This window comes from Leptomonas pyrrhocoris (genome assembly GCF_001293395.1).
Source record: "Leptomonas pyrrhocoris isolate H10 chromosome Unknown, whole genome shotgun sequence".
In the NCBI taxonomy this organism is placed as follows: Eukaryota; Euglenozoa; class Kinetoplastea; order Trypanosomatida; family Trypanosomatidae; genus Leptomonas; species Leptomonas pyrrhocoris.
The window spans coordinates 930,852-954,840 of record NW_015438359.1 but is presented as its reverse complement, the minus strand read 5'-3'; the positions used below and the strand labels follow the sequence as shown (position 1 = coordinate 954,840).

The 23,989-nt window shown below is 57.2% G+C and overlaps 10 protein-coding genes across 10 annotated transcripts in view; all 10 read right to left on the bottom strand.

The window, feature by feature from the left end:
* Positions 1–731: 731 nt before the first annotated feature.
* On the bottom strand, positions 732–1,319 carry ABB37_02130 (hypothetical protein; the record flags this gene model as incomplete). The annotated part of the gene is made up of 1 exon (XM_015798947.1): positions 732–1,319. The coding sequence occupies one exon, from the start codon at positions 1,317–1,319 to the stop codon at positions 732–734; it is 588 nt and encodes a 195-aa protein (XP_015662425.1).
* Positions 1,320–1,447: 128 nt separating this feature from the next.
* ABB37_02129 (putative mitochondrial insulin receptor,Ryanodine receptor) lies at positions 1,448–4,438 on the bottom strand (the record flags this gene model as incomplete). The annotated part of the gene is made up of 1 exon (XM_015798946.1): positions 1,448–4,438. The coding sequence occupies one exon, from the start codon at positions 4,436–4,438 to the stop codon at positions 1,448–1,450; it is 2,991 nt and encodes a 996-aa protein (XP_015662424.1).
* A 31-nt stretch (positions 4,439–4,469) lies between these two features.
* Positions 4,470–9,299, bottom strand: ABB37_02128 (putative mitochondrial ryanodine receptor, putative,insulin receptor; the record flags this gene model as incomplete). The annotated part of the gene is made up of 1 exon (XM_015798945.1): positions 4,470–9,299. The coding sequence occupies one exon, from the start codon at positions 9,297–9,299 to the stop codon at positions 4,470–4,472; it is 4,830 nt and encodes a 1,609-aa protein (XP_015662423.1).
* An 89-nt stretch (positions 9,300–9,388) lies between these two features.
* On the bottom strand, positions 9,389–9,982 carry ABB37_02127 (hypothetical protein; the record flags this gene model as incomplete). The annotated part of the gene is made up of 1 exon (XM_015798944.1): positions 9,389–9,982. One exon carries the CDS (start codon positions 9,980–9,982, stop codon positions 9,389–9,391), a length of 594 nt encoding a protein of 197 aa, XP_015662422.1.
* A 185-nt stretch (positions 9,983–10,167) lies between these two features.
* On the bottom strand, positions 10,168–10,980 carry ABB37_02126 (hypothetical protein; the record flags this gene model as incomplete). Its single annotated transcript, XM_015798943.1, has 1 exon — positions 10,168–10,980. The coding sequence occupies one exon, from the start codon at positions 10,978–10,980 to the stop codon at positions 10,168–10,170; it is 813 nt and encodes a 270-aa protein (XP_015662421.1).
* A 209-nt stretch (positions 10,981–11,189) lies between these two features.
* On the bottom strand, positions 11,190–12,572 carry ABB37_02125 (hypothetical protein; the record flags this gene model as incomplete). The annotated part of the gene is made up of 1 exon (XM_015798942.1): positions 11,190–12,572. One exon carries the CDS (start codon positions 12,570–12,572, stop codon positions 11,190–11,192), a length of 1,383 nt encoding a protein of 460 aa, XP_015662420.1.
* Positions 12,573–14,856: 2,284 nt separating this feature from the next.
* ABB37_02124 (putative mitochondrial hypothetical protein) lies at positions 14,857–16,654 on the bottom strand (the record flags this gene model as incomplete). Its single annotated transcript, XM_015798941.1, has 1 exon — positions 14,857–16,654. The coding sequence occupies exon 1, from the start codon at positions 16,576–16,578 to the stop codon at positions 14,857–14,859; it is 1,722 nt and encodes a 573-aa protein (XP_015662419.1). The 5' UTR covers positions 16,579–16,654.
* A 1,102-nt stretch (positions 16,655–17,756) lies between these two features.
* On the bottom strand, positions 17,757–20,702 carry ABB37_02123 (putative mitochondrial hypothetical protein; the record flags this gene model as incomplete). The annotated part of the gene is made up of 1 exon (XM_015798940.1): positions 17,757–20,702. Exon 1 carries the CDS (start codon positions 19,995–19,997, stop codon positions 17,757–17,759), a length of 2,241 nt encoding a protein of 746 aa, XP_015662418.1. The 5' UTR covers positions 19,998–20,702.
* Positions 20,703–21,362: 660 nt separating this feature from the next.
* ABB37_02122 (hypothetical protein) lies at positions 21,363–21,767 on the bottom strand (the record flags this gene model as incomplete). The annotated part of the gene is made up of 1 exon (XM_015798939.1): positions 21,363–21,767. One exon carries the CDS (start codon positions 21,765–21,767, stop codon positions 21,363–21,365), a length of 405 nt encoding a protein of 134 aa, XP_015662417.1.
* Positions 21,768–22,879: 1,112 nt separating this feature from the next.
* The window catches only part of ABB37_02121 (putative mitochondrial mitochondrial RNA binding protein, putative (RBP38)), a gene marked incomplete at its 3' end in the record, with an annotated part of 1,584 nt that continues 474 nt past the window's right edge, over positions 22,880–23,989 (bottom strand). The window contains exon 1 of the mRNA XM_015798938.1: positions 22,880–23,989. This exon is cut by the window's right edge and continues 474 nt beyond it. Coding sequence (XP_015662416.1) covers positions 22,880–23,929 — 1,050 coding nt within the window. The 5' untranslated portion in view covers positions 23,930–23,989.

Genomic DNA, 23,989 nt, shown 5'->3' with positions numbered 1-23,989 from the left:
ACTACGTAACGCTTTTGGCTGCCCTTGTTTTTAAAAATCTCAGCTTCGGCGATCTTCGTGACGGCACAAGCAGTTGAAAAGGCTGACGCCTCGGTTAAAGGAGGTGTGTGTGTGTGTGTGTGTGTACGTGCGAAAGGAGACAGCACATCGCTACTCCCCTGCTCGCATGATGGAGTATTTCAGCAAATGAAGCGAAAGGGACAACTAGTGCCGTGTATTGGTGTGTGCGTGTGTGTGGGGTTTTCACCTTCAAAGCCCATCCACGTTATGTAGAGAGAAAAAAAAAGAAAAGAAAGGTATTCGTAAAACCAGTTGTTGAAGCGAACAAAGAGAATAACAGAATAATAGGGAGAGAAAACGAAGACATTGGAAGAGGGATACCGACGGTTCACGCAGAGTGCTGTTGGCGGTTCTACTGACCTGCGACGCAGAGACGCACAAAGTTGACGGCCGCGAGAGCGCTTTTCAGGCAGAAACAAAACAAAGACAGAGAAGGGCTCTAATAGCGTGTTGAATCGCGTTCTTTTTTGCTGCTACAAAGGGGGAAGAAAACAAACAAAAAAGGCTATCGACTTTTCGAATAACCTTTGTGTTCAATTCGCTAAGCTTGTAAGAAACAAACAAACAAAAAATGAGACGGTGACTTCCCGCAAGATGGGCGACGAATTGCGTTGAAATCACTGAAAGGGAATCCTATTACCTCTTACTAAAAAAAAAGATAAAAAAAAAGACTACGTGGTATCCTTCGTCGAGTTCCTCGTCGACGCCTTCTTCAGTTTCTCCACCTCCACCTCCTTGGCCCGGAGAAGCCCCTTCATCTTCTCCCGCTCCTCCTCGTAGCGCTGCCGAAGTTCCCGCTCTGTGCGCAACTGAGCCTGCACAGCACGCAGGACAGGCGGGTCGGCGCCACCGCCCTCCATCACCATCACCGGGTTGGACCAGCTGCTGCTCACGCCGGTTATGCTGGCGTAATCCCGCGGCGTCTGTCTCTCCATGGATGCTGCCTCGCCCGGCTCTACCTGTTCTGCTTTGTCCGACTGTGGGCGAGTCGGTGCACTGTGGCCACTCAACGACCCGCTCCCGCCCACTGCCGCCGTGCCCGTGTGCGCCACCGTACTGCCGCAGTCCGTTGTAATATTCCGCGACGTCAACTCGAGCTGCTGCAGTAACGCCTTCATGCGCAACGAGTCGTTCTGCCACTCTTTCAAGTGGGCGTTGACCGTCTCGCGCGCCACGGTGAGTTCCCTCATCGCCACCCGCGCCGCCGCCTCCACGGCCTCGATCGTCGCGCCACCGCCGCTGGCGTTGCCGTTGGTCATCGCGTCCTCGTCGTCATCGCCCAACGCGCTTGCATGCGCCGCAGCCTCCTCTCGCTCCTTCCGCTCCGTCAACGAGATGCAGTTGTACTCTGGGAAGAACCTCAGCCCGCTGCGCTTCATGCAGGCGTTTACGTAGCTCTCCTGCCCTGTGTACTGTGATGGGTCCTTGCGGTGGAGGTGGTGCATAAAATACAGGTACATCCACATGTTGTGCTCCTGCTGCACGTGGTTCGCAAAGCCCATGACGCTGCCTTTTCTAGGGTATCTGCGTCGAGGCCGCAGATGAAGCAGAAGCCGTGCATGTCCGTCTCCTTCTCCCGCTTCTCGTCGCGCATCTGCCCAAAGGTGTCGATGATGATGCCGAAGAGGATGTTCAAGAACACCACGCTGACGAGGGCGTAGAAGAGCATGTCGTACGCCAGACGGGCCAGCATGCGACTGTTACCCCACGCCCACGGCTCCATCACATCCCCCACCCCACCGCCAGCCCGTAGACCCTGATCAACGATGTACACGAAGCACTGCAGTAGCGACTCGCAGTTCATGTGCGGCCCGGCCAACGCAGCGGCGCTGCCCTCCCCATCCGGGTTATACTGGTTGGAAAAGACCAGAAACCCCACGATGCTGAAGAGGTACAGCATGATAACTCCCAGGAAGGAGGTGAGCAGCAGCTGCTTCCCGTTCATCGTGATGGCCGAGATGAAGGTGCGCAGCGTCGGGATGCGGTAGACGACCAACATCAAGTTGAAGGCCGCGAAGTAGTGCGAAACGGCGCAGCTAAGAATTGCAAAGAGCAGCAACAGGAGGCGAAACTGCATGTTGAACCACGTCAGGAAACTCGCCCACCGCTCGCGCACCGTCAGGTTCGCGTACACCTCGGCGAGGTCCACGTTCACTCGCGCCCTGCCTGCCGCAAAGCGCTGCTTGCTCTTGTACGCGTGATAGAAGTGAATGGGCACCAGCACGGTCAGGTACGCGGCGCACATAAAGCCGCACACCACCACCTGCAAGACGCACAGCACCGAGACGACTCGGTTGCCGTACCACTGCACATGGGAAACCCGTTGTGCGAAGTCGCCGCCCTCCATAGCCACCATCACGGTGTTCGCCAGCACCGCCAGCGTCATGGACACCACGTCGTAAGCCTCCAGTTCGTAGGGAAACAGCTTCGGGACGACGCAGTCGTTGTAAAACACCTTCAGGGAGCGCACCACGCGTCGCGGCATACTCGGACGCTCCACGGCGATTTCGTCGTGGTACGCGGCGGCGAAGCGCGTCCACCGGACGATTCTATTGCGGAAGCCGTGGTTCCGCTCCACCGCGAAGATAACCTCGTCCGACTTGTGCAGGAAGTCCGCCAGCTTCGTCGCGCGGCTGGTGCGGTCGACGCTCCACAGCAGCTCATCCTTGCGGTTCTGCGTGAGGCTGAGGCAGATGAGCGGGATGCGGAAGTACACTCGCTCCAGCCCATCGGCGCGTTTGATTTCAATGCTGCCGAGATACCGCGCGACGGCCGCCGAGCTGCGCAGGAGTGTCTCCACGCCGTCCAAAACGCCCTCGAGGGCCGCGTACGGCTCCACCGACTTCAAGTAAATGAGCCGGTTGAACAGCGACTCGGTTCTGTTATCCTTCTCGAACTCCTCCTCGTTGTGCTGCATGAGGTACACAGTGGCGGGGTTACACGCGTACTGCACCTCCGCCGCCACACTCGTCAGCGGAACCTGACGCAGGACGCGGCGGTACGACTCGGCTTCCCGGCAGCCCTCGAGCACGGCGAGCAGCGTGTTGCTGATCGACACACGCAGCTTCGCCGCCTCCTCGTCGCCCAGGCGATTCATTACAACACTCTCGACGAACACCTCGTTGCGGTCGGCGTCACACACGCTCCGCTGCCAGCTCCACGGCTGCGGCGTTGTTGATGGCGGCAGCGGCGGCGGCGGCGGCAAAAACAACGACGACGGCGGCGAGCTACCACGTATTTGCCGCAGCAGCGCGGTCAGCTCGCGCTGGTCACCGCCAGACTGCGCTTGCAGGCAGTCCACAGTGTGTCGAATCACGCGACACGCCCCGTAATCAATCAGCGCCTCCTGATTGAACCTACACGGCCCCTGGCAGACTTCGCTCAGCAGCTCAAATCCCTGAGAGAGAACACGGTAGTTGCTCGGCGTCACAAAGGTAGAGATCTCCTCCATGAAGGTCATCGTCTCTAGGATCACATTCGCGCTGTGCAGGTTGTCGTACTGCACGCGCAGGTAGTTCTGCAGGCCGGCGAAGTGGCCTTCGCAGAAGAGCTGCAGCAGCCGGAAAAGGAACGTAATGAGCTTTAGACGACGGCTGCCGTGCACACGGGCCCAGCCGGACACCTGCGTTGCGTTACGCAGCGTTGTCAGCCACTTCTTGTTCTCCCCGTGCAGCGCCGATACGTACGACTTCGATGCAGTGAACACCTCGATGCTGCTGTCCGCCGTTGACGCGCCTCTCCCACGCAGCTGCGGGGCAAGGGCGTTGATGATTTGAATGTTTGTGGCGGCGGCGGCCCTCTTCGTCTCCTCGATCCGCACGCCACGCTTCATGAGGTAGTACTGGTGCTCCGCGTTGATGTGCTGAACCCAGCTCAGGTTTTTGTGCAGGAGGCCGCGTACGTTGTGGAAGAAACCTCCCTCATGTGTTAAGAAGTAGTCCAGCAGCCGACTCTGCGCGTGGCGGTTGCCGCCTTCAAGAATGAGCACGCCAAGTCGAAGCGCGTTTAACGAAACAACGTCCTCCTCCCGGCCGCAGAGAGAGACGACGACGTTCAGCATGCCTGTGTCGTTGAAGGTGATCTGCAGAGCGTAGCCAAGACTCTCCGGCGCGATCACCGCGTCGGGGTTCAAGCCGCCCTCCCCGCCGCTTGCGCCGTTGCTCCCAGAAGCAGCAAAAACAGATGACGCTTGTGGACCTCGGGGGCTTGCCTGCGACGCGGGGACGGCGCTGTCGCCCAATCCAGTCGGGCCAGCCCCGCGGAGCGCCTGCACCAAGTCCGGGTAGTGCAGCGCGGCATCCAGCGCGTTAGAGAACAGGTTCAGCACCCCCACGAAGGTGCGTGGGCGGAGCAGGTGGTTGCGCATCGCCTCCAGCATACACCCGATGGACTCACGCATCGCCTCGTCCTCAGCGCTGCGCAAGAGGTGCTGGATGACGTTCATCGATACCTCCGGGGGGGCAGTGGCGGTCAGTCGGGATGACGGTGTCGCCGTGCAGCGTTGACCGCAACGTGGCTCGCACCACCGACACGCCGCGGCTGCTGGCCAACACACCGGGGAGCAAAAGACCTTTGTTGACGAGGTCGCCTGTGTCGCCGTCGTCGGGCTCCTGCCTGGGACCGGCGATGTTCACGCTGCGCGGGTCAGACCCACCCAACCCGGTGGCCTCCAGCAGCTCCTGAGAATGCAGCTGTGTTTGGGACACGGCCTCTTCGGCGAATAAGAGACGGAAAGCGCCGCTTTCATCATCAACGCTGATCTGTCGCCGTCGCACGACGTTCCTGTACGCAGCCGCTGCAACAACGCCAGCACCACCAGTCGGGCGGACCGCTGGTTTACGCAGTCCTGCAAAAGAGGCGCTGAAGGACGCGGTGGAGCTGAACGGTGAAGACGTGGCCGCGCTGCATTCGTGGGCTTTATCGTTGTTGTTCGGCTTCAATTCCAGTCCCGCTGTGGACTCTGACGTACCAGTGCGCGCGCCTTCCACGTCCACCAGCGCCGACTCGACCATCTGCTGCTGCTCCGACAGCCACATGCGCATCCGACGCGCCATCGAGTAGCACCGCTCCACCAGCGCATCCACGGACACCCCCGAAGGATCGTTCAGCTCCGTCAGTCGGCGATACAACACCGCCAGGAAGCGGCGGTAGTGCACCGCCTCCTCCACGGTGAGACCGATCGCGGCGGCGTGCTGCATCAACAACCCACCTAGCCGCACCGCCGCCGCCGCGTGTTGGTAGAGCGACTGCCCAATCACCTCCTTCTGAAACCGATTGAACCCTTCGTTGCTAAAGCAGTTCATGAGGAAGCCAGCCATCGCGACTGGGATGGTCGAGCACAGCAGCGTGTGGTACATCCTCACGCCATTCAGGCCACGGTTCACTGCAAACGCGACACCGTCCTGCGCAGCGACGGTGCACACGGCCTCTATGGCGGTGGTGAAGAGCTTCACAATGCGCCAGATCAGTGGGTTGCCCATCCACCACAGGCAGCGCCGTTGGCTGTCATCTCGACTGTCGTTGGTTGGAATAAAGTAGAGCGCAACAAGAATGCGCACGTACGGGTTCAGCAGCTTCAGCGCCGCCACCGCACTCGGCGCGGTAGACGAGTCGGCGGCGCTGTTTTCTAGTGGGGTGCCGCAGGATTTGTCCACGATGGCCACCGGTAACATCTCCACAATTCGTTTTTGAAGAATAACGCTGCAGATGCTCTCCGCGGGCAGCATACTGCGCGCGAGGGTCAGCACACTCGTGTGGGAGCCGCAGATGCTGCACACGAGGTTCACGAGAGCTGATGTGAAGACCACCTCGACCGGGGTGGGGTTCGGCCGGAAACGGGTCAAGTGCTTCAAGGTTCCGCGTTCACGGAAGAGAATCATCATACGGCGACGCACCACGGGGGAGACGGGGCCCGAGAAGATGTACTGGCTCAACATTTCGACCAGCTCCGGGTCCGGGAGTTTCGTGTACAGCTCATCGTTGATGTGGCTCGCGATAGCCTCCAGCAGCGCCGGCGTCAAATAGTCCTCCACGTGCGGCTCCGAGCGTAGGACACGGATGATAATGTGCAGGCACACCGTTACCGAGGCATCTTCGGGGTCCAGCCGATTCAGAAAGAGATGTACGTACGGCTGCAACAGCAGCGAGTTGTTCTCCGAGAAGCTGAACAAGTAGAAAAACGGGAGCACGGACTTGAAGAGCGGGTCGGCCGACGTTAGGTGCGACAGCATCTGCAGCAGGGTCTCGTGTATGCGCCAGTGCGCCATCATCTCTGCACGAATAATCACGTTGACGGGGATGGTGCTCGTCTCGGAGAGGCCCAAGGCACGACGGCGGCTGCGAATGGTGTTATTATAGACCAGCATGCGCACCGCACCGGAAGTCTTACTCCACAGCGCGGCAATACGCTCCTTCCCTGTTGCTTCTGCCACTGCTGTTCCTCCTCCCTCGCCGGCCTCCGCCCCCTCCTCGGTATCGTTTCCACTTTCCTCGTCCTCGCCTTCTTCACCGCTCCCGTTGAGCAGCAGGTTCTCTGTGCTGACGCCATGGAACGCCTTGTACAGGTGGCGTAACTTGGCCGCGCGCTTCTCCGCGGTGTTGTGGCGGTGGTGCTGAGGCGACGACAGCACCGACGTGGCCAATAACGACGGGTGCTGCAGTGCTCCGACTTCTCCTCGTACCCTTCTTCCGTCTTTTTCCGTACCCTCCGGCTGTGTCGGTGTTCCCGCAGCAGCAGCAACAGCAGCAGCATGGGTGTTTTGTGGTAGCGGCGGCGGCGGACCATTCAACGTGTCCAAGGCGAACTGAATCGCCGGCTTCCACTGCGTCGCTCGCGGCGTCCCCGTCTCCGCCGGCGTGTACGCCTCCTTCAGCCGCACCGCCACGGTGTACATGCGGTCAAAACTGTGCAGCACCTCCAAGGAGGGCAGCGTGTTCACCTTCAGGACGAGCTGCGCGATGCTGCGCTTCACCACGCAGAGCTGCACGAGTAACGCCATCGCCTGCACTGTCAAGGATGGGGAGTTGTAGCGCGTGACGTCGAACAAATACGGCACGAGTCGGTCGGGTTGAAAGTACTGGACGATGTTGCTGGTGCGGTAGTCCAGCCAGGCTTGCACCTCCGCTGCGGAGACGCCACCACCGCTGCTGCTGCTGCTGCTGCTGCCGTCATCGCTCGCTGCGGACAGACCGTTTTCGTCATCATCGGACGAGGACAACTCTGCATACGAAGACGAGGTTTCGGTACGGATCAGTTGTGAAGTCCACTTGGCGGAGAACGTCGCGGAGCTCAGTTGATTCGCCAGACTACTGCCACTACCGCTGCCAACAACAATACAGCTCTGCAGGCCGTCGGGAAGTTCCTGGTAGCCATCCACGAGACGCTGCGCCGCCAGAGACGACCTTTTCGCCTCCTCTTCCTCTTCTCTGACGTTCTCCGAAAGCTCCGTCACGGACACCTTCTCCATAAAGTTCTGCAGCAGACCCTTTTCGTGCGAGTCCCCTCCGCTGTAGTCGTCGCGCCGTCGGATGAGGACCTCCACTTTTCGCCGGAGCTCGTTATCCGCCACCGCAGGCGTCTGCGCCGCCGACGCGAGTGCCGAAGCGATCGACTGCACTGCGCCAGAAGCTGTGGAACTGGCGTGTCCACCGTTTCCGGGGCGACTTGGATCGACCTGTGTGTAGGCTTTGTACAGGTACACAATGACGCTGTCCGCGGCGCGCGACACGCCGTGCTGCAGTGCGAATAGCAAGGCTTGGCAAACCATCTCTCGGATGCGCATGAGGTGCACACTCTCCACCTTGTGCACCAGACGCGCGGTGTCGCTGCTGCTGCTGTTCACGGCCGACGCGTAAGCGGCGGCGGCAGGCGAACGCGGAGCGGCGAAGCTGCCGTGCGAGTCGGCGCACTGAGCATTTATGGAGGGAGAGTGCGAACCGGCAGCGGTGGATGGCAGGTGTGTGCGGTGCAGCGTGTTTGCGTCGAGCACGTCGCGGGTACCGTCCAGCAGCTGCAGCAGCATCGGCAGCACCGTCAGCACATCCGCATACGTGTACTGCCGGTACCGTGTCAGCTTCAACATCGAACTGACCGCGCCACGCATGAGCAAGCTGCGGTCTACGTCATCCTGCACAAAGAAGGGGTTTGCCCGGAGCAGGTTGATGACAGCCGACTTCAGCAACACGGTCATTTCATCGTCAGGGAGATTCGAGTAGGTGGGGCTGGTGTTCCGCCGCAGCTGACTGGAGCCGAAGAGCACCGTGCTCACCCGCAGCTGCACCGCAGGGGCCGACATGCGCGGCAACACGAAGCACTGCATGGCCAGTCGAATCAAGAAACTGCGTAGCACGTCGTGCGGGCAGCGATGGCCGACAACCTGCTCGCCCGTCCAGACAAAGGTGCGAAGGAGACACTTCAGAGCGGCGGCGGGGAAGAGGCGGCCAACGGCCTCGTGGCACTGCGCGGGGGCACCGTCGTAGCACAGACGCGCAAAGAGGGATATCTGGTTCGCCGCAAACGTCGCCTGCTTCCTCCCAGTGCCGCTTGAAAAAAACTCGGTGAAGGGGAGGTAGCCCAGAGGAGGGGCGGCGCAGATACCATTTTCCCACTCCACCGCAGCCTCTCCGCGCCGAAGACGCTGGGAGGAGGAGGAGGGCGATGATGCGGTGGAGGAAGAAGAAGGGGCGAGAGAAGCCGCGGAGTTCTGCGCCGCCGGTCTCGCTGTCTGGTCCAGCGATGACGTGGTGCCGAAGGATTTATTGTTTTTGCCGGAGTCCGCCTTGTCCGAATCCGTCGTGATGTCCGGCTCGGCGCTTGGCAGAACGTACACACACCCGTCCGCCTCCGTGGAGCCGGGCGGTACGACCATGACAAACCGGCTGAGCAGCTGTGGGTTTTCGACGAGCAACCGCTGGCACACAAAGGCCTGCCGCTCCGGCACTCCCTTGAACTCGATCGTGCACACAGCGCCGAGAAAGTCCACGTAGGCGCCCCGCCGCAACAGCTGTGAAGCCGAGATGAAGTGCTCTGATACCTGATGCACCGCCCGCAGCGGGACATACGGGTTGTCGGTGAAGAACGCCTGCAACGTGTCCACGACGTGGAGGCGGAGTCCCTCCAACCGCAGCAGCCCTGGAATGTACGCCGCCCAGCCGTCCGTGAAGGCAGCCGCGTTGTCGCGAATCATATCCCGCATCAGGCGCAGAGCGAGGCGGGTCAGCAGGTGCAGTTCACGGTGCATTGGCAGCAACAACTCCTCGTCCAGCAGGCCGACGTTGCCGCTGCTGTGGTTGTTGACCGGCGAACCGGCTTGTGGCGGCGCAGAAGCCGTCACGCTGCCACCGCCGCCGCTGCTACGCCACAGACCACTCCACAAACAGCTAAAATACGCCTGCTGCTGCTGTGCATCCGCAGTGTCGCGTAGATGTGATCGACGGTGCCGCGATCGGATCTCATTACGGCGGCGATGCTGTTCCCCGCGGTGCTGTAGCGGCCGTAGATCGCTTCGGCATCCGCCGAGTGCAAAAGCTGGAAAGGGGCCATTACGACATCAAAGAGCAGTCGATGGAAGCGCATGTCGTAGAAGAGGGACTGCCGTGACTTGATCGGGAGGCCCTCGCGCCGCAGCGCGTTTGTCTCGTCCGAGTCGGAGCAGAACTGAATCAACGCGATCAACGCACGCTGGCAGAGTCGAATGGTATTGTGCATGGCCGCGTACAACGGTCGCGTCGGCACGACGGCGGCCGCAATAGCGGCCGCGCCAAACGAGCCGCTGTCGTAGTCGAAGTCAGCGCTGCGGTGTTCAGTGATGCTCCCGCCGCCCGCCAGCACCGCGGAAGCGCTCGCCGCCGCCGCCGCCGTGTCCGCCCTCTCTTTATTCGGCGACATCCGCGGCGCGAGAAAACCTCTGCGCGCCTGCAGCATCTCCTTGTCCCCGTCGGGCGTGTTGAAGTACGGTCGAATCCTCTCCTGCAGGGTGCTGCGGTAGGCCTCTTCCGCGTCTAGCTGCTCCTTCGCCGCCGTGTCCCCGCTGCACGCTGCGGCGACGCGCTGGGCGTGCTGTTTGTAATGCTCAAAAACCAACGCCTGCATCTCCGCGCGGTAGCGGGTCAGCCACCCGCACTGCGACACCACAAACTGCGTCTCCATCTGCAGCCGGTGGGAGACGTACGCCGCCACCACCGGGTCTGCACGCGACGGCTGCCAGTCCAGCGAGGGCAGCCGTCGCTGCCTTCCACGCCGGCGTCCGTGATGAGGTACATTCCGGTCAGCGTGTTTTTCACGCGGAGACACGTCTGCTCCACGACAACCGCGGCCTCCGTCGCGTACATCGGCTCCTCGCAGAAGAGAGTCGCCTCCCTCTCCCTTCGTGTGCGGGGCGGAGGAATGAGGCAGAGACTCGTCGGACGGATCTCCGCGGGCCGCGGCGTGAGGTCGACGTCGGAGGGCGTGACCACCGCGGCGGCCGTACCGGCCTTCGTGCGACCGGAGCGGGACGCGGACCGCGACGATCTGCCGCCGTTGATTTGGTGCACACCGTCGTCACTCTCGCTGTCATCGCTTTCGTTCGCAAACACAGCGGCAATGGACGGCGGCGCGGCAGTTGGAATGGGCGCTGTCGCCCCTTTACCAGACGCGTTGTCCCCCTCCCCGTCATCGTCGTAGCCCTCCAGCATCACATCCACCGCCGAGCCGCACACCGCCACGTACATGCCGGACACGACGTGACGCAGGCGATACCGCCATGAGCTGCCGTAGCGCAGCGGCCCACCGAGCATCGGCTCCTCATGCTCAAAGCACCACAAGGACGCACAGTTGTGATTTGCAGCGAGGAGAGACAAGTCGGCCGAGGCGGCGTTGCCGGCCAGGTTCGCCGCGGAGAAGACCGGGAAGGGAAAGTAGCGGCCACCACCGGTGTCCATGAGGCCTGCCGTGTGCCGCACCTGCCCCTCGTGGCGCTGCGTCGGTGGCTGCAACACCTCCGAGAAGGAAGTGACGGAGTTGCCTTCGGAGAAATTATTGGTGGTGCTGCGGAGCAGGGCAGGGCTTCTCCGTTGAGGGGAGACCGCAGCAGCGGCGGTGGTGGTGTGCCGAATCGCCGTCTCCGCCCCGACCAGTGCGGTTACTCTGTTCAACGCGGTCTTGCAGGGGCGTTTTTCGCCACCGTCGCCGCACAGTCCTCACCGATGTCGACCTCCTCTGCGCTCTCCACCGCCGTACGATGCAGCGTAGGAGACAAAAGAGAGGAGCCCGGGGTTGCCAGCCGATCGTCTGCGGACGAAGTTGCATTATTGGTGTTGCCGCGACTGGGATCATCGTCACCTCGCTCCTCCCCCTCCATCTCCACCGACTGTGGAAACTGCGTCGCGCTCGTCATCAGAAACGACTCCCGCTCTCGGTGGTAAAGCGCGATGGGGACACCACAGGCAATGTAAGGGCGTGTAATACGAAGCTGCGCGCGTTGGCGGTCCGCATAGTCGCTGCCGACGTCGTAGCGCTGCAGCGTGAAGCTGACACCGCCCTCCTCACACGCGTTCACCTCGTCCAGGTACTCGAGGGTGAGGGCCTCCGCAGCGGCGGCGGTGCTGCAGCGTCCCGGGACAGCGGCGGCGGGGTTTCCTACTGGTAGGACGAAGCTGCCCTGGAGAGTGAGGCGGGAGCTTTGAGAGGGCAGAGTCGTGGACGCCGCAGCCACCGCCGCCCCGCCACCGCCGACGCCGCCTGCCGGCCCTGTGCGACTCCCCGATGCGTAGGACAGACTGCTGCCCAGGCGGAAGGTACGGTGAAGGAGTTCTACATCACCGTCGTTGTTGCCGCCGCTGCTTGGCTCCATCATCGGCGAGGACGAGACATGGATGAACATCGGGTTGGCGTCCAGCCGAATTAGCACGCTGTCGGCACGGCACAACTTATCGCCCTCAGCGTGGAGCTTGTAGCGCGAGACAAGCGACAGCTCGCAGGAGGGCGTCATGGCAGCAGAAGGCTTCACGAGCACCACACTGAGACAGTCGGGGTCGTTCTCCGAAGGCAGTGCCTGAGCGACACTCACATAAAGGCCGCTGGCCTCGTGCACCAGCGATAAGCTCTTGCCGTAGGTGATATCCTCCATATCCATAACGTCTGCTACTTTATTGGGGTCGAAGGGCGAGTCACCTAACCCACTCGACGTACAGGCTGGAGCAGCATCTGTCTTGTCGCCTCCTGCCGCAATGCCACCACCATCACCGTTGCTCCTGCTGCTGCCACCACCGCGACTGCTTTGCGAAGGCGAGGCGCCGCTCGCGCCCTTCACGGACGACGTCGCCGCTCGCGAGCTCAGCGTCGGCACCACGCGAAATACGCAGACGTCGGCAAATCCGAAGAAACGCAGCACCTCATCCGCGGTGTCGCCCACGATGTGTTGTGTGCGGAGGAAAAGTCGCTCCCCGTCCAGTCCCGATGCGGCGAGGTAGCCGTCCTTGCACTCGAAGTAGACGAGCCCGAAGAACTTCACCGTTTGGTGAGCGCGGTCCATGTTTTACCGCCTTCGCTGCCGGTTTGGCCTCTGTATGGTGTGCTCGAAACGAACAATGGTAATAACAATATAAAAACAATACAGCTAACGATTGCTACGGTGCTTTAAAAGGTTAACCATATATATCGACCGTTGGTTCCTTGTCCCCAGCCTGCACACTCAGAAAGTCCTCTTCCGTACGTAGAGCGCGGCAAAGACCACCAGAGAAGTAGCCGAACTTTATTCAATGGAAAAGTCGGGCAATTAATACACCGTCGTATTTGGCGCTGAGAATACTTGAGAAACAAAAAAAAGGCACGACCGAGCCACTAGGAAAGGAAAAAAGAGCAGAAGAAAAGTCTCTCCCGCAACGACGATTTAACGTAGAATACGAATCCATATAAACGCACGCTCTCTGTTGCCGCTGTTGTGGTCGTTGCTTTTTTTCTCCTTTTCTCTCTTGTGTGTAATGAAGAACCAACGGCGTCAATCAAAAAAACAAAATGCAAAGCTAAAAGGATTATTTTTGTTTTAGTCCTCAATTGCTGAAGTGGCGTGAGACGCAGCACTCGAAACCAAGAAAAAGAGCGAACGCTAACACGAAAGATATATATATATATATGGGGGTTTTATGAGTGTGTGGGAGTACCAGGGAGAGCGCGATCGTTGCCAAGACAATACGAGTGCCCGGCAGTGAAAGGAAACAGAAAACGAAAAACAGAAGCACTGTATGAGGAGAGAAGAAGAGCTACCTTTAAAAAGAAGAATAAAAAGAAATCATCTAACTGTCGAGGTAATGTTCAGGTAGATCAACAGAGAGAGAGATGCACACGGGAGCAGAGAAGGAAGAAGAGGGGAAAAGCAAAAAAAAAAACTGTTGATGTCTGCCGATGTCTTCGTTTCTGTGCGCGTGTGTGTATGTGTGAGTGTGTGTGTGTCTTATGATCTAAACAGTCTCCTTTGGGTTCAACGGCAACAGTAGAGGGAAGAAGAACACGAACTTATTTAATGGTATGGGGTAGGAGCGTGTGTGTACACATCGGGGAAGGGAAAAGAAAAACCGGGTAAACTGTACGAGCAACGCAATATAATAAAAAATGAGAACGTCCAAAAAGAAGAAGAATAAGAGATGGTTTAACAGTCAGCCGCGGTTGAAAGAACGCGGCAATATCAAGCAGAAAGGAAAAAGAAGAAAGGGCAGGAACCGTCAAGTTACTTCCGCACGCTTCGGTACGCTGAGGAGAAAAGAAAAACGGTGTGTGGTGTGCGGGTGCAGATCCGTTTTGCTCTTGTGCCTTTGTTCTAATAGGTTTCAATAAAAGAAAAGAAAAAGACTCTTCCTCTTCTTTTTGCAGCAGCAGAAACAGCAGCGGCGGCGGCGTTTGAAGCGGAAGCACAGACACACGCACACGCACAAGATAAAAACGATGTATATTAAACAACAACAACAAAAGGTGCGGCTTTTGTTGTCCAGCAAAAACGGAGACGGCAAAAAGGCAGCTGACGACAAGATAGCAGCCAGCTGATGCCCCTCGCTGCAACGAAGTTAGTTAGTAAAAGAGAAAAAAGAAAGAAGACGAAACGTATTTGCTTCACGTCCAAAATGTGAGCATGTAATTAGAAGAGTAATAAGATGAGAAAAGTCGTGAGCAACAGCTGTCAAGGCAGCGCTTCTATCATCGCTACGTACACAGATTTTTTTATTCCTTTTTTTTGGTTGAAAAGAAGTGTCTTAGTGGTTTTTCGTTTGGCAAACTCCTTTAGAAAGGAAGAAACAGCAATATGGAGGAAGAGAGAGGGAGAGAGCGAGAGAGCGAGACAAGAGGAAGAAGTAACAAATAGGATGAAGAGCAAAGATCGGAGTTTTTCGGTCATCATTTATGCCCTGTCTCCATCCTTGTATATTTCAAGTCAGAAAAACGAGAGAAGATAGGAGGATAATGGTGTTCGTTGGGTTGCCTGGGGATGCTTCAATGCAGCATTCGAAAGCGAGATCGGTATTTTCTTTTCCTTTTCACCCTTTTTTTTTTCCAAGTCAACAGCACTTCTGCTCCTTAGGGACGCAAAACAAAAAAGAGTTTCGGTCGCCATCGTATCGCGCTGACGCCGTGAAGGCTGCCGTTTGTTGCCGTACGTGTTACTTGGCTCTCCAAGAGCATAACACAAATAAATAAGGAATGCTGTGATGACAGCCCCTCAGCTCTCTCTCTCCGAAGGTGATGGCGGCTATGCAGTTGGAGCAAAAGAAAAAAACGAGTTTTCCTTCACGCAGCCGCGAGACGCTCAAGAAAGATTTTTTTAAAACTCACACGATGGCGCTGAAGTCCATCGCCGCACCACTCAAAGGGTCGTCGACCGCCGCGAAGCTCCCCAGTAACTCCTGCACCTTGTCGATGCCGGCAATGCGCAGCGAGCTGGTCAGCAAAATTTCTTTACATTGCGTATAGCGCACCAGCTGATTGCGTGTGTAGTCCGTCAGTCGCGCGAGAAAGCGAATGGGGGCTGCGTCTGTCTTGGTCACGACAACGGAGAATGGGATTTGATAGGACTCGAGCAGGTCGCAGTAGAAGTAGTCGAGGTGCTGCATACCATGGGCGGAGACGCACACGAGCACCCGCTTCAGGTTGCGGGGCTGGTACAGGAGAGGAGCTGGTCGGCTTTCGTTTCCGCGTTCGGCAGGGTGCACGGAGGAGACAGAAGGAGAACCATCGCCTCCACCAAAGCCCTCCTCATCCTTCAAGTTGGGCTCCTCTAATAAGCTGTGTGAGTCTTTGGGCACCCCCTGCCCACGCACGCCATCGTCGCCCCCTTCCGATGCATGCGACGTTGTTCCTCGTCTCCGCCGTGCACCGGGCGCGGCACCACAGGCCAAGTAGGCCCGCATCGCCTTCACTGCATTCTCCGCATCCAACGCCGGCGTCGCGATCGGGTCGTAGTGGCCGTAGCCCGGGCAGTCCACCAGCATTAGCCGGCTCGCTACACTGTAAAACCGCACCGCGCTGGTCGTGCCGCGCAGATGCCCGTAGGGGGTGACGGTGGCGTTGACCACCGCGTTCACGAGCGATGACTTTCCGCTGGAGGTGCGACCGATGACGGCCACTTCGGGAAGTAGGTTCTCGCGTGGCACCAAAGCGCGCGAGTTGGGCGGCTTTGCCGACCCACCTTTCTTTTTCTTCTGATGCGACGACGACACCGACGATGCTGCTGACACGGTGCTCGGCCCGTGTGACAGCACTACGGGAAACTGCTGCGGGTGGGTGGCGCACCGCACCTGGCGTATGTCCCCACCAAACGCGAACGTCTGCTGTGCCTTCTCGGAGGTGTTGAACACCGGCGCGGTGCCGTCCCCCTTGGTGATCCAGTGCTCCCACGACACACCGCGCTTCAGCCGTCGCTCAATACGCCGGCCGTGCAGTCCGAGATAAATCTCTTGCAGAATCGCTCGATCCAGCGGGCGCTGGCGGAGCTGCTCACGAAAGGACGTGCCGCTGGGCTGCAGGGTTTCGCGCACGGCGCCCTCAACACCAAACTCGTCCACGAGCTTCTGTTGCTTGCGGAGGTGCGACTTCGAGTCTCGCCAGAGCTGCTGCGTCAGGGCCGCGTTGGAGTCGCGGAATGCATCGATTTGATGTGCACGCTGCACCTCCGCAGCGTCGTCGGCGGTGATGAACTGCGCCACGTCGGGGCTGAGCCGGCGGTGCTGCTCGTACTCTAGCGCGGCGGCCGACACGGAGGCCGCAGCCGCGGCGTGCGGTGGGCTGGGAGTGCCCCCACCGAGGGCGGAAAGCGAGGGAATTACGACCTTATGACGAGAGGACCGCTGAAGGAGCAGACGCGTGCGATGAAGGGCGGCACCGCCGGCGGCAGATGGCGTGTGTGGGTAGCGTAGTCCGCCGTCGCGAGCATGGGAGGCGTCGGAGAGTGGGAAGGCAAGCGAGGAGCCAGGCAGGTAGGAGTTCCGCGCGGATGTGGTGATGGCAGAGAGTGGGCGCCACTTTGCTCCTCGCTGCGCGCGAGCAGCCTGCATTATGAAGAGCTGCTGTTGGGGTTACCGCGGAAAGCTGCAGCAACGCACTAAGAAAAAAAAATCCAGCGAGGATGCTACAATTTAAATACACGTGTGGAAATGCAAAGAAGAAAGAACGATTACGATAAAGAGGGAAAGAAGAAAAAAACAAAGAAGTTCTCTTCGGCAAAACAGTCGGTGAGCTGCACATAATCAGCGAGAAAAAATCGGCGCAGGGTGATGCGAATACGTAGTTGCAGTTGCAATCGCTCCCTCAAAACTGCAGAAAGATCGCTTTTATCATATCCACGTTCATTTACCGCAGCACATGGGCGTGAAACTGTACGTATGTATATATGTATGTATTTGCGATACACGCACATCACGGGTGTGTGCACATTGAGAAATGCCATAGAGGCGGCATAACTCGAACGCAAATGCACAGAGAAACGTGACTCTCCGAGTATATGCTACGAAGGCATTTTTTCTTTCTTTTTTCTTGTTGCCTCGTCTTCTTCCGCCTTCGTGTGCAACGCATCTGGTGTAGTTGACTCACGTGTTTACTGTCGCACACGCTCATTCTCTTCCTTCCATATACATACATATATATATATATATATATATACATATGAAAGGAGCACTACCGTGACCCCTGTGTCAAGACAACCGAGATGTGAGACTTCGCCAGAACTGGCAGAGGGAAACCCTTTGAAAAGAACAAAAAAGAGGAGGGATTCTATGGAAGACGAGGCACACTCACACGACAGGAAAAAAAGAAACCTCCGACACCCCAAAGGCAGAACAGAATTATGAACAGTTCGGCGAGAAACACAAAAAGACGCTCGTCCAACTCGTGCACAACGCCCATTTGGAAAAGGACATTCATTCAGCATAGATATATATATATATACATGCGTACGATGATTAAGTGCCTTAAATCAGAACGGAGGAGAAAAGATTTCGCGGTGCGCGCCGTGAAGTCTGCCACAGAAAACGGAGCAGAAATATAGTAAGGGCAGAATAATGGGATCAAAAAAAAAACAGAATGAAAGTTCTTAGTTGCGAGTTTCCGATTCAACGCACTTTACACAGAGAAAGGCAAGATTTGGTGAGAGGTGCAGTTGCCGAGTTGGGCGCCTTCTCTTTCGCCACGATCCAACGCCTGCGAACACACATGCACACGCAACGTTCCCGGACGTCTACGAGGGCACAAAGGAGGTACATAATTTACGCAGGGCCTCGTCGGGGTCAGTGAGCGCCTCCACGTTGAATAGCGTGCTGTTTGGCACACCATCGAACGCGGGGTCGTCGTCGGTGGCGACGGTGTCGCTGCTATCACCTCCCGCGATGCGCGACCCCTGACCCTTTTGTATGCTCACCTCCACCGGGGCCGAGTTCACGTCGACGATGCCGTTGGAGGCCAACACGTCCTCTGCCTCAAACCAAAGGTGCCGTCCTTTGACGAGTGTCGGCACGGCGTGCGTCGCGACGAAGTGCGCAATCGACCGCTCATCCAGCGGCACCTTCGCAGGCACTCGTGCCTCGCTTGCATCCGCCTGGATCGTGCTGCCGGTTTCGTGGTTGGCGGTGCTCTTCGGAGTAGGCAGTGCAATACTGTCCTGATCATCGTCTGCAGAAGGTGACTCCTTTGGCAGGTCCGCCTTGGCCGTCTCCTCTGGGTCTGCCCACAGCAGCGCGGCGATGTCAGGATGACGCTCAACAAGCGAGGCGTAGGACAGCTCCGGGTAGGTCAGCAACGTTCCCGTCGTGCCGTGCACCGCCACGCCAGGGTGGTCCATCTCTGCGAACAACACCGCGGACGAGATAAGGTAGCTGGCGGGGAAGTGAACTTGAGAAATGTGGTACCAACAACAATGCTGCGTCGTTGACGACCTCCGCAGCAGCAGCGGCGGCGGCGCATCATCGGAGGAGTGGGCTTGGGTGCCGTTGGCTGTCTCCAAGCCACCACCATCTTGCACAGTGCTCTTTGCATCCATGAGTTGGCGATTGATGCCGCGAGCATTGGGACGCACAGACAGACCCAGGCTTTTGATGTGATTCTTCGACAGATAGAGTGGGATTTTATAGTTCATACGTCTCATATCCTCGCGCATCATATCCTCCAGGTCAGAAAAGAGCGGATTATATCTCGGACGCTCCGTCACACTAAACCAGTCTTCGTCACTGCCCAGCCTTCCTGCGACAACACCCGCTTCCATAACGCCTGTGTTGTCGTTTTCTGTGTCCCCACTTTCCTCAAAGAATAGCACGAGCTTTCGTCGGCGAGGAGCAATGAACGCACGCTGCAGCACCGCCGCTGCGTTCTCAATGAGAGAGATGTGAACGAGTTTCGTGGAAACCGCGACGGGGACGACGTGCTCCTGCTGCCCAGGCCGCACAGAAGCGCCCACATCGGCCCACTGCCTTCGCGTGCCCCACCACCTCGACTGATACCGGTTCCGCATGGCAATTGTCCACAAGTCGCGCTGTCGCTGAAGACCGTACTTGCGACGCCTTACGATCGAGTACATGAACCGTGCCTCTTCCCTCACTGGGTTGGGGAACTTTTGCTGGAGTGCGCGAATGCCGGCCGTCAACGCCTCCGAGGTCAGCCTGAAGTCAGGAAAAGGTGTTTTGTCAGTTGCGAGATCGCTGTGCGATGACGAAGAAAGAGGCTGGTCTGCGATGGTCGAGGTGCTGTCTCCTGCAAAAGCCACTCGGTTTAACGAGCCGGGCCAGAGATGCGGTTTCGACGACTGAAAAAACGGATGCGCAGCAGAGTACGGAATGTCCAGCTTGTGGGCACCGCTTTCCCTCCGCTCCTCCTCTGCGTCTCCGGCAGCCCACGTGGACCCAGAATGGACATGCAAAAACATCTGGTCCATATTAAGGATGTAAAGCGGCTTCGGGATCACCACCGTGCAAATCGGCACCCTGTACTGTGACAAGTCAGCCGCGGTGGCGCGCTCCACAGACACCGGTTCCACACGCACCGCAGCAGCTTTTGGGGGGCGCCCGCGTTTCTTCGGAGGAGGAGGACTCTGCATTTCTTGAGAAGGGCTGCCGCGCCGCACGGCGCAGCCTGCGTCTTCTGGATTCTGTAACAGGTCTGCAATTTGTTGCGTGTCGGGGATCGCCTGACCACCGGCGAGCGCCTCCGCGAAAGTGGCTGCCGTGGGCGACGGTCTTGACTTCCTTTGTATGGTCTTCGCGGCGAACCGCGACAACACCGGGTGATGCGCGTAAGGGTCGATCCGTAGGGGGTTTGGGCAGCCGTGCGCTCTCGCTGCCATTATGGCTCCTCTGATGTCGTCCTCGTCTAGCCACAGACAAGAGGACGACAGCGGGTTCGATGGAAGGAAGTGGTCCTGCGCAAACTTCCCGAGAACCGGAAAGCCCTGCGTGAACACCACCCATTGGCCCCGTGTGCAACGGAGCATTCTGTGTGACTCCTACGTAGAGGGGGGGGGGTGACCTTTCTTGTCTGCTCACCTTCGTCTGATTTTTTTTTTGTTGTTGTTAAGTGTGGAGGAGAAAGAAAAAGGAAAACGAGAAAGCAAAATCTGTGAATGGCTGTGAACGACGACGACAATTGTGCGACGTAAAGAAGAAATGGAAGTACGGAATCTCTCTCTCTCCCACCGCAGCGCACGAAGCAGGCGCGGTGCGGCAGGACGGGTCCACAACGCCAAAAAAAAGGGGGGTAGCGTTCGCGTGTCTATCGCATGAAATCACAACACAAAAGTCAAAAGAGCTTTTAAAAAGACGCTAAAAATCAGGCGTGGTTACGTGCCAGTGAAATACGTGTGAAGCGCTCCGTCTGCGCCGCTCTGCGGTTGTGCCACCAACACCGAACAACGGAAGAGAGGGTGAACAGGGGATCTGGGTGATGAAGTGACAAGAAAGAAAATATGATCTTTACGCGCTCGCAGAGGGGTGCGGGGGGGGGGTGAAAGACGCAGATGGGGCAGCGGTTTCCTTCCCACGACCTCGCCGCCTTACGCCTTGAGCAAACCGGGGGAAAAAAGAAATACAACACGAAGGGAGAAAGAAGGGAGCTGGAAAGACAAGGGAAACAGACCCCCAAAAAATATGTAGATATAAATCTGTTGGTCCTCTTTTCGCAAGTTAATAATCCTTTTTCTTAAAGAAATCGCGTGGAAAAGCGAGTGAAGATGAATTATTGATGGCGGCGAGGGTGGAAAGACACAGCAGAAAAGGAAAAAAGCGACAGTTGAGTGAGAGCACACGAGGAGAGCGCCGGAAAGGGGCTCTTCCGCCGTTTCACAGCCAGCGCATTCATTCAGACTTTCTAGTACAGGCACGTGCAAGTGTTTTGAAATACGCATGAGCTTGCTATGGCTCTTTCGCAGGTGCATTTCTCCCCCATTTACGAAGCTTGTGAAGGGTTACACACAAACAATATCTGCGCAAACAGCACAAGTCGTACTTCTCACGAGGAAGAAAAGCGGCCGGCAGACACCGATCTTTCCCTTGTCCGTCCAGTGGTGGGGTGAAAGAGAAAAAGGAGGCGTATTGTAGCTCCCTTCAAATCGACGTGGGTGCAAAGCATCAACTGCTGTTGCTGCCCCTCTTCCACACGTGTGTGTCTGTGCGTGTGTTCCACACAACTACGTGGTGGGTTTATGGGTCGTCATCTTTTTCGTACTGTCTTTTTCTTGGTTGTTGCTGCTGTTTTTCGCTGACAAATCATCGCTATTAATTATCTGGCGCACGAGACAAACAAACAGGGAAAAAACAAAACAATAAAAAGCAAGCCACATAATTGTGCTTTCTCCCGGAGATCACCCAACGAAGGAAACAAAGCCATTACGCGTCTTTCCACACAGAAAAGAACGGAGAACAGAGAGCGGGGACCACGCCAACTCCCCCAGCAACAGTAAGTGCATGAAGAGCCTTCGAAGGAAACAGGGAGAAAACAAAAAAGGAAAAAAAGGAAGTAGAGAAGATCGTGCTGCTGCTGCTGGTGCAATGCTTTTGCAGTGAACGTAGTGTTTCATTCGAAAAACAGCGAGAACACGGTGGAGTGATGGCGACAGATCGTAAAAAAAAAAACTTGAATACTCTCCTTTTATTATTGACCACGTTAGAACGTATAATAACAAGGAAGAGGAAATCCACAATCCTAGTAAAAGTAGCAAAAAACGAGTAGAGAGGCACCAGCGGCTGCCTTCAATGTCGCGCATCATCACGCTGTTACTGCTCTGCTGTCCATTTTTCCCTCTCGCATCTCTTTCTTTTTCTTCCTTCTCCTCCTCACAAATCGGGCTCCCACGAGCACTTCTTCAACACCTAAACAAGAAGAAAAAAAAGATGGGCAAACCAGAGATGTCGCTCTCACACCACTTCGGCCATCCGAACACGGAAAGGGGGAAAAAACACAAATCTAGCTGTATATAATTCTATAAGAATACACACGTGAGCAAGACAGAAGACAAGAGAGAGAGAGAGAGCAAAAACGAGAAATTTATAAAGAGATAAGATATCTATGCTGAACTCATTTTTTTTTAAACATTTTGTAGAACACTGTGTCGCGCCAAAAAGAAGACAAATATATGTGTTTCCCTCCCTTAACGGATAATGGCCATGGAAACCATCAACGAAAGAAAGAAAGAAGAAGAAAAAAAATACTCTTACGATACCGTGTGTGCACAGCACTCCATTTTTAGGTGTTTCGCGGCATTGCTTTTTTATTTTTCCCCTTCACTCCTTCCTTTCTTGTCGATGCGGCCTATGATTCGTTTACTCTATGTCAGGTACAACGCATCAACATAAGGAAAGGAAGAGAAAACGGCACTTTCTTCCAGCAGTCTCGCATACAGCTGCGCGGAGACCGTAAATTGCAACGCACGTGCCGGTAGAGCGGGGAGAACAACAAAGATAAGAAGAGGATGGAGAAACACGATCTTTTGCGACTCTCTCCAGCTGGTTCATAACACAGAAAAACAAGACGATATCAGCCATCTCTTTCGATCCGTTTCTTTTATCTTCGGATGACGGTCGGAGTTGTCTTGGATTCCTTTATTTCTGCCTGTTGCGACGCTCCTGCGCGGGTTCCCGACCATAACCGCGCAGATTCATTTTCCCCTTCTTTTCTACTCACCGCAGACGCTTTCCATCACTGTGGCGTTTGTGCCGGAGGCGTCAGCAAAGTCAAACGACGCACCGGTGAGTGCTGTGGGTGGCTCTCGCTCGCGCGAGGAAGACGAAGAAAGGAGAAGAAAGAGAGAAAGAAACGTTGGAGGAACGGCCCTCTCTCTCGCCCGCCAGTCATCGATGATGCGGCTACGGTTATTGTTGCCTACTGCACAAAGAGACCAGCCTTGGCGAACGCCTCCTCCGGGTTCGTGAGCTGCTCCACATTGAAGAGTTCGTATTGGAGAGAGGTGGAGTTGCCGGCGTTGAACGGGACACCGCGGCGCTTCTCGTTCTCCTTGATGGGCCACTGGTACAGCTCCGCGTCTCGGCCGGTGAGCCAATAGTTGCTGCGGAACGTCTTGGGGAACTTCTTCGTCGTCTCCGACATGATCGGCTCGCCCGACAGCAAGAAGGTCGGCACGTTCACCGGGGCTCGCTGCAGCGTCTTCAGCGCCAGGTGCGGGTCCTCCAGCTGGTCCACGTTGTAGATGAGGTAGCGCTCCCCAGAGGCGACATCCTGCACCACTGGCACCATGTTCGGCTGCGGTGCCAGCTTAAAGAACTCCATCTGCCGCCGCGTGAAGTAGAGGCCGCTGTTGAAGTTGTTCGACTTGATGTGATCCGCCAGCGCCGCGTAGCCCTCACCCTTCTTGCTGTACAGCCGACGGCTACCGCCGCTGATCGGGAAGGTCATGAGGGCGTCGCCGCCGTTGAGCTGGCTCGAGTGGAAGAGCTTCAGCTGCGACTTGGTGAGAATGACGCTAGGCCGCATGTTCGCTTTGAACTGCAAGTTCTCCTTGTAGGCCTGCCCTTTGGTAATCCACCACTTGCTCTGGAAGTTGTGCTTCGAGGCGCGGTCGTTCAGTTCGAACTGTAGACGCTCGCCGTACACCTTACGGCTACTGTAGCTGCTGTGCTTCGGAGCCTCCATCACCTCCGGCGGGGAAAGCAGTTGATCGAAGTTGAAGAGCTCCAGCTGCTTATCGAGCACGAGCTGGGTGGGCAGGGCACCGGCCTCCGGCTTCATTCCTAACCGGTCCACCTCCCAGTCCTCGATCCACACGTTGCTGGGGCTGTTGCGAGCCTTCTGGTTGCTCTCCAAAATGTGGTGCTGTTGACTGAAGACGACGATGTTGCGCAGGGTGGCGACGGTAGCGGCGGTGGGCACGACGGCGCGCTGCACTAGTGCGGAGGACGATACACGGCGGAGCATTGTAGTTGTTTTCGGCTTTATATATATATATATATATATATATATATATAGAAGATAGAG